The sequence below is a fragment of the Mesocricetus auratus genome, unplaced genomic scaffold, assembly GCF_017639785.1.
Source record: "Mesocricetus auratus isolate SY011 unplaced genomic scaffold, BCM_Maur_2.0 Super-Scaffold_100676, whole genome shotgun sequence".
Lineage (NCBI taxonomy): Eukaryota > Metazoa > Chordata > Mammalia > Rodentia > Cricetidae > Mesocricetus > Mesocricetus auratus.
The window spans coordinates 98,416,998-98,430,276 of record NW_024429266.1 but is presented as its reverse complement, the minus strand read 5'-3'; the positions used below and the strand labels follow the sequence as shown (position 1 = coordinate 98,430,276).

General features: G+C 60.7%; 1 protein-coding gene across 5 annotated transcripts in view; it reads right to left on the bottom strand.

Annotated features, from left to right (window-relative positions):
• Ptprs (protein tyrosine phosphatase receptor type S) overlaps nucleotides 1–13,279 on the bottom strand; it is a 60,253-nt gene that overhangs the window by 35,104 nt on the left and 11,870 nt on the right. For 3 of the 5 annotated variants that reach the window (XM_040739216.1, XM_040739212.1, XM_040739215.1), the window contains exons 1-5: nucleotides 11,468–11,595; nucleotides 7,758–7,944; nucleotides 4,412–4,557; nucleotides 3,726–3,867; nucleotides 1,416–1,604 (exon numbers count right to left, since the gene is read on the bottom strand). In XM_040739216.1, coding sequence (XP_040595150.1) covers nucleotides 1,416–1,604; nucleotides 3,726–3,867; nucleotides 4,412–4,557; nucleotides 7,758–7,848 — 568 coding nt within the window. In that variant the 5' untranslated portion in view covers nucleotides 7,849–7,944; nucleotides 11,468–11,595. Of the gene's footprint in view, nucleotides 1–1,415; nucleotides 1,605–3,725; nucleotides 3,868–4,411; nucleotides 4,558–7,757; nucleotides 7,945–10,924; nucleotides 11,138–11,467; nucleotides 11,596–13,279 lie in introns of those variants that run through there. The other 2 variants (XM_040739214.1, XM_040739213.1) reach the window with 2 other exon arrangements.

The following is a 13,279-nucleotide window of genomic DNA, read 5'->3' as shown; positions in this document are numbered from 1 at the left end:
TTGGCATTGAATCCCACCGCTACCCACTGGAGCACTGGAGGAAGCTCAGAGCGGGGGCTCATGAGGTGTGAGGTCCCCCATCCTGGGGCCAGGGGGCATTTTCCTCTTTTCCTTGTGGGCGGGGTCTGTCTGCAGCCCGCCATAGGGGCAGGAGAGGCGTTAGTACACATGCCACACTCATGGGTCAGTTACTTCACGGTGGCTGTTAGTGTGGGGGCGGAGGGGCGCAGGACGTTAGTGGTTGGCGTGGCAAATAAGTGAGGACTTACCAAAGCTTTCTGAGCGTTACACAGAGGAAGGAGAAGAGAGAAGAAGGTTAAAGGCTGCTCACGGGCACAGAGGGGACAGGGACTCCAGGGTGGAGGGGGGTACACAGGGTTTAGCTGTCAGCCCTGGACTGTGGCCATGCGATGGCCAGGAGGGGCCTCAGAATGCAAGGGCTCCCCTGCGCTGTGAGCAGATTGCGTGGCTGCCATTGGACAATCATCTCAGGGAACTTTGGGGTGGGGGCACGGAACGGGTGCCCTACGGACAAGGGGAGGCTGGGGGACGAGAGAGGCAGAGTGAGAATGTGAAGAGGGTGGCATGGGGTGGGTGCCAGGAAAACCAGGAGAGACAGGGGGACACAGGCGACACTCGGGCCAGCAGGCACGCGTGTGGCAGGGAGCCCACTCCATGCACTTTGCCTGCACACAGGAGGCAGGACTCGCCACTCAGGGAGCCACATGCACACAGACAGACAAGTGACAGGGAACACAGTGCCCCAGACACACAGACTTATCAGTGGGCCAAATGGGTCTCCGCTGAGACACCTGCGAACCACCCATCCTCACTAGTCCTGGCCTGGTCTCCCCAGACTGGCTGGAAGCATGTCAACACTGCTTGGTTCTGACACCTTCAGCACCAAGGACACTCCCAGAAGCCTCTGCGGCCCTCATCACCCTGGCTGCTGGTGACCCTCCATCTCGCCTGGCACTACAAACCCTCGGTCACCACCACACCCAGCTCCCCTAGGCTCCCTACACCTGAGGCCCACTGACTGCTCTATCACTATGCGTGTCTGTCTGTCTGTCTGTCTCCCCCCTCTCTACTACCTTCTATGGCTCCCCATTACATTGACTGACTAGAGCTAGGGTCCTCATCACCCTGCCTACCTGCCTGCATGGCCGGTGCTTTGCAATTACCCATCAGCTATAGCGTTCTTCACCCACAATGCCCACTATCAAGTCCCAGAGCCCCGCTCCCACGGTGGGCCTCTGTGGGGCCGGTGGTTTGGGCGCTAGGCCTGATCTCTGCTCCACGTGCTCCGTGTTCTGTCCTCAGGCACTGCCGGCCCCCACCGCAGTGCGCCAGCCTACTCCCCACCCGGTCCAGGGCATGGGCTCTTTGCCCTCCCACCGGCCGCCTGTGCCCACCTGATCTCAGCTGCTTGATGCGCCCATTGCTGGCACTAGGGTCCACAGGCAGGAAGTCCTTGAACCAGGTGATCTCAGGATCAGGGTTCCCGCTGGCAGCACAGAGCATGGTGGCCGTGCGTGTGCGCTCCACGACTTTCAGCTGGGGGCCCATGTCAATGTTGGGAAAGCCGGGGGGCAGCTGGTCCTCTGGGGGTGTGGAGACAGGCAGAAAATGGGACAGGAATATGGTCATTGCAGGAAACGCTCTGGGCGTCCACAGTCCCAGCCCACCACCCTCTATGGCTCATGCCCCTGGGACCTCATGGCGGCTGTGGGCAGAGCGGGAGTACCGGAGACCTGGCTGATGGCCCAGCACATAGGGCTGCCTGCTACAGTCCCCATGACTTTACTAACCTGGGCTAACACCGCCCCTGGGAGGGCCCCACGCTGGTCTCTACAGCCACAGACTGGGACACTAGATTTCAGAGTGGTGATACCAACACAGGACTCTTAGATCTCAGCTGGAGCAGTTATCACCCTTTCCTGGGCCCAAGTCCTTTCCTGCCTCCATCCAAACGCCCCCTGGAACTAATGGACGTGTTCTAGATCCTTCCAGAATTACTCAGAACCCAAATATCTCCTTCAGAACGTTAAACCCAGTTTGCTGAGACACGACTGTGTCACTGCAGAATCCCAGTCCGATACCCCATTGCCCAGGACAGAGAGGCAAGAGGAACATGGCCCTGAGACCAGCCTGGGCCACCAGGAGAGCAGGGGGTGGGGACAACATGGACCACCCCAGCCCCAGGGTATCTGCTGTTCCTTGGGGATGCCAGGTGGAAATGGAACACTTCAAGAGGCCTGTCCTGCACACAGACCAGGACACAGGAGATGGCACGGGGTCACCAGACATGTCTCTAACTGGCTGCATAAAGCAGCCAGATAACCCAGGGACCAAGAGCTTGGGGCACCGGCTGCTATGTTAACAGTGTGACAGGCACAGCCTCTCCCATAGGTGGGCCAGTCATCTGTGGCATGACCCCCGGTCATGACACCAAAACTGGTGTTTGCACCGGGAGCCATTTGGCTTGTGGCTGAGGGTGTTTGGAGAGGAAAGTCTGGAGCCTCAGGAGCTCTAGGGGTTCTGTGAGTGGGGGGATGGGCAGTCAGGTGCTTGGGACACAACATCAGAAGGGACAGTGGGCACTGAGAAGGTGGCCAGGGACAAGAAGTAGCAGGCCCCAGACAGCCCGAAGGGTCCTGCTTCTCTGCGTGCTGCTGCAGCTGGGGAGGGCCCGATTCCCGGAGTTCCCACACGCCACGCTGCGCCCAACTCCTCAGAGTTCACACACCCTGGGTCTAATCAGACGGAGAGGAAGGAGGCAGACAGGCCCGATGGCATCAGCTCTGGCAGCCCACAGGGGCAGAAGGGGGTGTGTCCTGGGGCCTCAGTGGGGGGAGCAGGCATGGTCAAAGAACAAAGGGAGGTGGTGGGGTGTCTGAAGCTCAAGGGGGCGCGAGAATCTTTGCAGACTCCCGGTGATCAGTGTGTGAGGGAGCAGTGAGCCCCAGCTCTGGGACTGGTGACAATAACGCTGGCACAGGGCAGCAGGAGGCTGGCTGCCGAGTCTGTGCTGGGAAAGGTCAAGGCAAAAAATATCCCAAAGAGAGAAGGGGGAGGGGGAGCCCTCGAGTGTGCGGACTCTGCCTGGCCCCGCCCTTGCCCGCAGACACACAGCACACTGTGGGGCCCCTTGTTAGAAAAGACAGAGTTCCCAGACTGAACAGTGCCCTGGGGTGGCTCAGAGCTCCCACCAACGTGACTGGTTCCACGCCCCAACTTTAGGAGAGAGCCCCTGAGGACCTGGGATGGCCAGGGCAGATACTCAAGGCTACAAATGCAATGTCCCTCAGGGGCAGACACCCCAGTTCCGACAGGTTCATTAACCCTGCCGGGTCATAAAGCTCCAGCAGGGCTGGCTCGGGATCTGAACTCAGTTGTTTGGTGTCAGTGTTAAAGGAATATCTCAGTTTCCTTACACTGAGCCAGGGCCTGGGGTGACTGTCCTGCCCGTGGGGACCCACCCTTTGCTAAGTTCTTCTGTGGGGGCTGACTTACTGGTGGCGCCAGGCAGAAGTGAGACCAACCATGGCTATCTGCTCCTGAGTGGCAGGGCACTTTCGACCCAAGCTTACTGGGACAGAGGGTCACAGGAGACACAGAGACAGAGACCGGACAGCACTGTCTGAACAGCTCGATCAGGCTAGGCCTGAAGCCGTTAACTGCAGACGTTTAAACCACACAAACCACGGGGGCAGGGGTGGTACCTCGGAGGACGGTCAGCTTCGCATGAACTGTGATTTCCCCCACCGAGTTCTGGGCCACACATTCGTACACGTTCTCATCCCGGGGCGTCCGCAGAGGCTGGATCCTCAGCACCGCCCCAGAGCTCTCATCAAAGTCAATGGTCTGTGGGGAGGGCGGGGGCGGGGGGAGCAGGACAGGGACACACAATGGGAGACACACGGGGAATGGGACAGGTGAGCAGCGAGACAGGTCCAGGGCAGGACTGTGCTGCAGGGGTGGGGGCGGCAGCCACCCCACACTCATGGCGCCCGTGAGCCAAGGGAGTTGCATGTGTGTGGATGGGGTCACGACCCAGGACCGGTCACAGTGAAGGAGGAGCCAAGAGACGCACACCTAACCACACCACTAAGTAAGTGCCTTGATGCAGCTGAGCCTGAAACCCACCTACCGTACAGTAATTACAGGCAGGGACACATGTGTCTAGAGTCACGTGTGTGTTCAGCTGTGTGCGTTTTCATCCCGGGTGGGGGTGTGAGTTTAGGCTCAGAAAAGACAGGGCCTTGCCTGAGCGGCAGACCAGGGAACCCGGTGGCGTTGGGAAGTGAGGTGCGCCCTGAGGTTCAGTCACTGTCTGCTGCGGATGGGTGTGCTGGGGGAGGGTGCCCCCACCCTGGCCCCGCCCTGGCCCCGCCCTGGCCCGGCTCACCTCGAAGCGCTGCGAGTTCACTTTCTTGCCCTTCTTGTTCCAGGTCACCCGTGGCTTGGGATCGCCCGTGGCCTGGCACACAAAGGAGGCCACGCCCCCTGACACGCCAATCTGGTCCTTGGGCTCTTTGATGAACCTGGGTGGCTCTGGGGGTTCAGCAAGAAGAGGGGAGGGCTGAGGACCAGGGAGCAACAGTGCTGACAGACAGGAGGCAAAGCCTCCCACATGCTCCCACATGCTCCCACATGCACCCTCCAGAGACTGGGGTCCACACAGAGCCCCTACACATGTCTCAGTGATGACCTTTTACACACGGACTCAGCCCTGAAAGGAACCAAATGCGCCCTCATTCTTTAATGAGATTTGTGGGGGAAACTGAGGCACTAGGAGGGGGCCAAGGGTGAGAACTGAGGGCCAGCTAGAGGGTCCAGCAGGCACAGGCGCTGGCCGCTAAGCCCTCCGACTGCAGTTCACACCCCAAGGCACACATAGTAACTAATATGCAAATTAATATCCAAATAGAAATGTAAAAGATGACCACAGTCAGTATTTGAACACAGAGCCCTGGAGAGTGCGTGAGCCAAGGCGCAGGCCTGGGGAGGGGCTTGGCCTTCCACCCATCCAGAGAGCCTCAAGCAGACACGGCACATTCCCTGCCTTTGAGGAAGGCTGGAGCCCAACTTTGATGCCAGCCTGGCTGTTTGGCAGCAGCCCGGTGTTGCCCCAGGACTGGACACAGTGTATCAGTGACAGCTGAGCTGCAATCTCCTCTCCTCCCCAGAAGTTCCCAAAGCAAAGCTGGGGACACAACCTAAGCACCCAACAAGAAGGAACTGGGAAAGGTGTGCGTGTGGTGTGCCTGTGTGTGCGTGCGTGCGTGTGTGCGTGTGGTGTGCATGTGTGTGCGTATGTGTGTGCGTGTGTGTGTGGTGTGCGTGCGTGCCTGTGTGTGCGCATGTGTGTGTGCGTGTGCGTGGTGTGCATGTGTGTGCGTGTGCGTGTGGTGTGCATGTGTGTGCGTATGTGTGCGTGTGTGTGTGTGTGTGTGGTGTGCGTGCGTGCCTGTGTGTGCGCATGTGTGTGCGTGGTGTGCATGTGTGTGCGTGTGCGTGTGGTGTGCATGCATGCATGCCTGTGTGCACGCGTGTGCGCGCGCGCGCGCGTGTGTGTGTGTGTGTGCATTCAAACCTCTCAACTCAGAGTGAGCGAGTGAAAGTAAAGGGACTCCACTAGCTTCTCGGGTCCCCACAGACCCCCAGCTACTTCCGTTCATGGGTCACACTGAGCTATCAACGGGAGTGGCTGCCACAGAGGCTGACCAGCCTCCCCCCATAAGAGGCCCCGAACTCACAGCCCCCACTGTCCAGGCTGCTGCATGTGTTCCCCTGTTACAGATTTGGGGGTACTCAGGGGTTTCCACAATGTTCCCCCTGAGAACTCAGAAATGACAACCCAGGTCTCCATTTCCCCTTGGTCCATGACAGGTCCAATCACTGAGATGACTACTCCTGGGGTCCCTGTGGTGCTGCCCACAGGAAAGACCTGGGGTCACATGTCTTCATCCAAGGCTGTGGGGAGAGTCACCCCAGCTGGGTTGGACTGCTCCCCTCAGAGGTGGACAGACCTCTCAGGTCTTCCAATCTAGCCGGCCCCATGGAGCTGTCTCCTCCCTCCAATGAGCTCAAGACCCTAGAGCATCTCTCTTCCTCTGTGGCCCGTAAGAACGCGGATCCCAGCCCCTCTGAGGGGATGTGTATCGGTCCGTCCAGCTCTAGGCCCCAAGCCAACCCTGCAGAGCCTGCTCCACCCGCTGCGGTAGACAGGATCTTTCGGGTTCCTGCAATCTCTGCTTGGCATGCACACACCCATCTTTTCCAAAAAGAAAAAGCACCTTGGGCCTGCGAGGGTGGGCCCACAGATCTAAGGGACTGAGTCTCCTCCTCAGCACTCTACCTGGACGGGCTCACCATTATTCTCACAATCACTTGTGCAGAGGCCTGGAAGGGACTCACAACCTTCTCAGCCCCCAGCTCATGCTGGGCAGTGTTAGGGTCTAACCTGGCCCCACAGGGCTCCATGTCTGGGACAGCGACTCCTACATAAAGAGGCTGACATCCACGAAGGAGGTCGGACCTCACAGAGAGACCTGTGACTCAGCTTTTCCATTTCAGCCTATGTAAAAGTCAGGGCGAGGGCTGGGACATCTAGGGCCATCTGCCTGGACCCCCCATGCCAGTCCCCCACCCCCACCCTGGCAGCCTGGGACGGTCCCCTGGACCCAGAGCCATTTCTGTATCAGAAATTGACAATCTGATATTGTCATGAACACTGCAGCACTGGCCAGGGGGCCTGTGACCATCGAAGCTCCAGGGGAGGGGCTTGCTTCCAGCAGGACAGCGCTATGTTCTGAGCTCCGGGCAGCACAGCCATGGAGACCAGACCTGGCTGACTCCTGTCCAGGGCCAGCACCTTCCTCAGCAGTCCCTGAACGGCATCACCCGCTCTGTGTCCTCCCTATGAAGAAAGGGGTTCAGCTTGCCCTTACCCTCCAAAGTCCCTTTGGTATGGGGTCTCCTACGTGATGATGGATCCCAGTGTCAAGCCCAAACTAAGGCTCTGTACACATCGTAACAGTAAGTAAAATGAGACTCTGGCTTTGTCTGAAGCATTCCAGTCTCCCCTTAAAAGATTTGTGTGGTTGCATGCAGCACCCTTGGATGCCAGAAGGGGGCGTTGGATCCCCTGGAATGGGACTCACAGATTTGTAAGTCTCCAGGTGCTTGCAGGAAATTGAACCCAGGCCCTCTAGAAGAGCAGTTGGTGCTCTGAGCACTGAGCCATCTCTCCCACCCATCTCTTGGTCTGCTTATGTTTTCTTAGGCAGGGTCTCACCAGTCAGCCAGGGCTGACCTCGAACTCTGTTCTGCCTGACTTCCAGGTGCTGGGATTAAAGGCCTGCACCACCACTCCAGACCCATCAACATGCTTTATTTCCAGACTTTTCCATGGTCAGTCAACTCCACCAGGAATGTCAGCAGACTCTTACACACCTACGAAACCCTGCCCCCCCAAGCCCTCTCTCCTAAAAGTCTGTCTCCGCTCCTCCTGGTCAGACCTGAGCTGACACTGGTGCAGTGGACATTGAGGAGTCAATCACCGTCACCAGCATCACCTCTGCCGTGACAGCCTTTTCACACACCTCGGCACCGAGCCTCTTCCTCTAGCATGCAAGTTCTGTTTGAGCCACACCGAGAAGGGGGAGCTACATGCACAGCCACTCTGGAGCGGACGCAGGGCCGGGCCCACGCCGCCCACCCCGCCCACCCCACTCCAGCCGGCCTCTCACCTTCGGCTGCGCATCCTCTGGCCAGCAGTACGAGGAAGAGCCCCACGGGACCTACCACAGACACCACACTGGGGTTCCAGGTGGGTGCCATGCTTGGCAGTGGCCTCTGGCCTCTGCCCTGGCGGGGGACAGCGCCCCCCGTCCCTCACAGAGAGGCCTCAAGCCAAGGTGTCCAGAGGGGTAGCGTCTGTGGAAACAACAGAGCGGCAGTGAGTGGGGCGTGGGAACCCGGGATTCCATGCAGGTGGCTGGGAGAGGGAGCCACATGTGGGGTCTGGCTGGACCACTGGCCTGTCTGGGCTGGGCACAGCAGTTCCTAGAGACAGCATCTCCTGAAGCCCAGGCCGGCCCCCAACTTGCTATGCAGCCAATGACCTTAAAATCCTGACCCTCCCACCTCCCGCTCCCCAGTTTCTCTGTGCTGGAGTGGAAGCCAGGATCCTATCTGTGGGCACCTCCACCCAATGAACTTGCCAAGCGTGAACCTTGACCTTCTGGGCTCTAGAGGCCAGTGTGGGTTAAGTCTCTAGCCCCCAGCTGAAGTGCATTACCTGACTCAACACTCCCTACCCTGCTAACACTGGCCACAGCTCCCAGGGTCCCCAGGAAAGCCAGCCCACTAACGACAGACATGGCTCCGTGGCATTTACACAGTATTCCACATGGGCTCCAGTCTCCAGACCACCCACCATGTTCCTGGGTGCACATCCCTCGGGCACACCTTGAAACCAGGACCAGCTGTGCCCCAGCGTCCTGAAGCACATGCTCTGCCTCAAGCCCAGGGAGTCCGGTGGAAAGACCAGGAGGGGCCAGATAGTGGACGGCCACGCCCCAGGAGGGCCAGGCTGTGGCCTCGGGGAGGAGAGAGGCACATAATGATGGGTGACCCTGCGATGCTGTCTCCCAAAATACTCAGTTGTGGTTGCCCCACCCAGCCCTGGGCGAGGGCACGGATGGGGGAGGCACGAGGGGGTTACATACACACAGCGTCAGATCACAGCCACACAGGCATACTCATGGCCAGTCAGACAGTAGACAGAGCTAGCCCACGACCAGGCTGCAGGCAGACCCAGGGACCACAGTCGGATGGCAAGTGGACCTGGGCACAGTCAGGCTGTGGCCACACAAAGACATCAGACCCTGACATTCACATAGCCGGGATGCCAAGATGAGGGTGCCGCCCCCATGTGTACCCAGTCTGATTCCAAACAGAGTCAGAGCACCACGCCTAGTATACAGAGGTGCATGGAGGGGAAGGAGTCACCCCCAGGACCAGAGGGATGCACACAGTAGGGCCACAGCTGTCAGGCACACGGTGAGGGTGAGTAAACCTTTCAAGGGTGCGGATGTGGCTTGCTGGGTGTCCCCCGCCAGGCCCCTTCTCATCAAACAACGCTGGAGAGCTATGCCCCTCCCCCCCAGTGACAGCAATCTACCCACAGGCACACACAGTCAGACTGCACACAACACCCGTGGACCCAATTTCCTGGCAGCCAGAGGAACAGGCAAAGTCCCGGAGCCGCCTCTTGCCCTGGACCACCCTGCAGCCCTGGACACTCGGGACTGAGAGCCATGCCAGCCTGGGACGGGCTGCTGGCGTCAGCCCCACCTAAGGCGCCTGCGTGTGTCTACAGCAAGGACGGGAGCAGTCAAGCCCAGGTGGCTCACACGAGCCCTAGGAGAGCCTCTGGGGGAAACTGAGGAACCAAGCAAGCCCACAGCCTGGGAGGCTGCGGTGAGGGTCCACGGTGAATACCCCAGATGGGGCATGTGTGGGGGACGTCCCCAAGGTGGCACCACTCTGGCCTCTCAGGGCCCCAGCTCGGCACCACGCGGGGATGAAGTGGGGTCTAGGGGACACAGGCTGAGGGGTGGGAGGGTACCCCTCATCCACCCTGCAGAAAGCAGCAACTGAGGCAAGTTCCCACACCACCTCCATGCAGACAGAAAGTCCCAAGGGGGAGGACTCTGTGTCACCCCGAGCCGGCCACCCTGACGTTGAACACACAACTGGATGTAACATCATTATCAGCTGGGGAAACGGAACACCCTGGGCACCCATCCTGCCACTAGTCAAGAACCCGAGGCAGGCCGCACCTGCTGTACAGAAGGGGAAACCGAGGCTCAGGGAGGCATTAGAGCTCCCCAGGGCTGCCTCAGCCGGGGTGTGAGCTTGGGAGGAGTCTGGTCTGGGCCTCACCGGCCAGCCACTTAAGGGAACTCCCACGCTGCACTCTGGGGAACAAGCGGGCACCAGGCCACAGGTCACGAGGGCCTGGAGGCGACTGCGTGCCCACGCGGTCCAGCAGCATAAGAGGGTGATTATAACCCAGGCTGGGTAGGTAACACAGGCTCTGGGTCACCAGAACAAACACACAAAGCTGGTGCCCCGACAGTGCCATGACTCTCATGCTCCATCCATGGGCGGCGCTGGAAAGGCGCTCAGAGACTCCAGGGTGTGGGGGCGTCCCCCAATCCACGGGGTGTCAACTCAGAGGGACGCGCAGGGGAACCCACTTGGCCAGTACTCCCCACAGGGTACCACTTCTGCAGCCAACAAGTCCCTCGGGCCAGAACCTGCTTTAATGACTACAGATCTACGGAGGACTGGACACGAAGGCCAGGAGTGGGTGGGAGACGGCTGAGCGCCAAGCCCTGCCCCGGAGAACAGCCAATCACACCTACTAGTCAAGGAAACTGAGGCTCCAAAGGGCTGGGCTGGAGTACCCAGCCTTCCCGGGCTGCCACCAGCCCGTGCTGAGGAGCCAATGTCCTCCGGGCTGCTGGCTTGGCCCATCCTGCAGTCTCTCTACCCATGATTCAGAGCGCTGGGCCCCTACCACATATGGCCCCAACATCACACCCTTCAAGCCCCAGGACAACCTCCCTCCACTCCACCCTGGCTAGGTCCCGAGTCTTCTCTAGAATCCTGTGGCTCTCTCGTCTGCATCCACCTTTCCCTGCCTGAGTCGTCCTGCTGCTGCACGCTGTTCCTCGCAAGCTGCACGCCCTTGCCCGTTCCCCATCAAACCCCAGCCCCGCATCCCTCCAGGTTACCGACCTGGACACCCCAGGCGGAATCCCAAACACACTTTCCCAGCCCCGCCCCCACTCCCCCTGCAAAAACTAAAACGAAGTCGCAGCCCGCATGGACGCCTATCGCATACCTGAACCTTGCCGGATGCTTTATCTAGGACACACCCCTCTGCTTTAGGAGGGGAAACTGAGTCTGCAGAGCCGAGCTCTGTGCAGACAGGAGACAGAGATAGATGTACGTCTGCTGGGGACCTGGGGGCAGGAGGGGCCCAGGCGTGAAGTCGTGGGGTGCACTGTGGGCGTGGCACGGGCCCCTTCGAGTCCCAGGACCCTGGAGGTGCGCAGGGGTGCAGGAAGCCCCCGGGCGCGGCGAGCGGGAAAGTTTCTGTGCTCCGAGCGCCCCTCCCCCTCCTGATCCCTCCGCGGTCCGCGGTCTCCGCCCCCAGGTGGGGGAGGGGGCCGCGGAGCATAACGGTCCAGAGCACAGTCAAGTGAGAGATGCGGGCCGGGCCGAGGGGACCCGAGAGGCTCCGATCGCGCCCGAGTGTCCCCGATAGCGCCCGAGCGTGCCCGAGGTCGGGCGCGTAGGGACGCGAGGGTCCCCAGGCTCTGTGGGGGGGTTCCAGGATGGTGACAAAGGCCGGGCGGGGACGCGGCCTGCCCGAGCGACTCACCGCGGCTGCGAGGTCCTTGCTGCGCCGCTCTCCGCACCGTCCGACCGTCCGCGCGTCCGTCAGCGCCCGCACAGCGTCGCGCGGAGACTTAGCGCAGGCAGCGGAGCAGCGGTCGGGCCGGGGGCGGAGCCTGGCCTGCGGGGGCGGGGCCCAGAGATTCCAAGGAGAGGAGGTAGGAGGCGGGGCTTCCGAGAAAGTCGGGATAGGGGCGGGGCCTCGCAGTGGCAGACTGAGGGCAGATTCAGGGGGGAGGGGGAGCGCTGGGGCGGGGCTTCCGAGGAGGCAGGCCGGGGGCGGGGCCTCCGAGGAAGGCTAGTCGGGGCGGGAGCTTCGCCGTGGCAGGCTGAGGGCAAAAGCAGGAGGGAGGGACTGGGGCGGGACTGAGAAAATTCAAAGCCTCCCAGGGGCGGAGATTCCAATGGAGTTGGGAGAGACTGGCGAACTGGGGGCGTGGATTGTAGGGCTCCATGGGGGCGTGGCTTTGCGACGGGCGTGGCTTTAACACAAAGCCGGGCTAGAGGCGTGGTTCCGGGAGGCCTTGCTCGGCTGTAGCCACACCCCTGCTCCTGAGGGGGTGGGGGAGTGAGGAAGTGGGGGCAGAGGGGGAACCCCGGCCGGAAATGAGGCGGAGTGACCCCCCGAGCCTCAGAGGGGGGGGATGGCCATAACTGACAGCCCAGACCCGATTCACAGCGGCGCCGTCGCCATAGCAACAGATGCAGGCAGGGCCGGGGACAGTTTAGGAGCCCCAAGCCAGCCCAGGCTTCTGGTCCCCGCACCCTGGGCTCCCCTGGGGTGTTAGGAACTATAACGTGAGGACCTGGTGGCCAAGGCCTCCGCCCAGCCGCGGGCCAGATTGGAAACAGATGCTGCTTCGCACTCTCGGAACGCAGCCTGTCAGGCTTCAGACCTGGCGGAAGCCTGGGGGCCGCGTAGGGGGCTCAGTGCTCTAACCCCTCCCCCTTGTCCGGAAGAGCAGGCGACCCACACGCAACAGGACGGCTCACCACGAACTTAAAGGCCCTCTGATACATCTAGGACACACAAGGCTGGAGTCCCCTGCTGCCCAGTTGGTACAGGACACGGTGACCTATAGGCGACAACTCCTGGCCTGTCCCCAACTTCAACAAAATGCCCGTCTGCCTGGGCCCAGGCATGCAAAGGCCCAGGCAAGGCACAGCAAGCTAGGATTTCTATCTGCCCAAGTCCCTTAGGCTGTGTGGTGCAGAGAGGGAGGAGCCTCTGGGCTGTCCAGTACACAGGGGACAGTAGCCAAGGGCTAGAGGCTTGCTCCCAGCCAGTCTAGGTTTTTTTTGTTGGTTTTTTTTTTTTTTTTTTTTTTTTTTTGCCAAGGGTACGGACCTAACATCCTGCCCCTTTTCCCGCTGGGCTGGGACACAGCCTCCACCATGGAGGTCAGGGAAATCTGGGCCAGGTGTCCTTCTCCACTGGGCAACCCAATCTGTGGAACCCCAAGCGCCCTGTCACAGCGCTGATGGCCCCATATGTCAACGGCTGGACACAGGACCCGCTTTTATCTCGGAGGCGTCCTCAGCTGGAGCAGCCGGGACCTGCCATCTCTCCCATCCCCCACATGGGCACAGGGCGGGTCACCCAGGAAGCTCTCTGCGGGGGGTCAACTCACTCCTGCCCTGTCACAACAGCAGGGGTGGACAGGAAACGGGGGGCAGGGGGAGGGTCAGCCATGTGGATAAATGCGGGGCTGTGTGGGGATGGGGTCCATATGGGCAAGTGGACTGGGGGTGCCAAGGGGACAGCACCGCACGCTGAGAGGAAGCAGCTGTGCAGCCC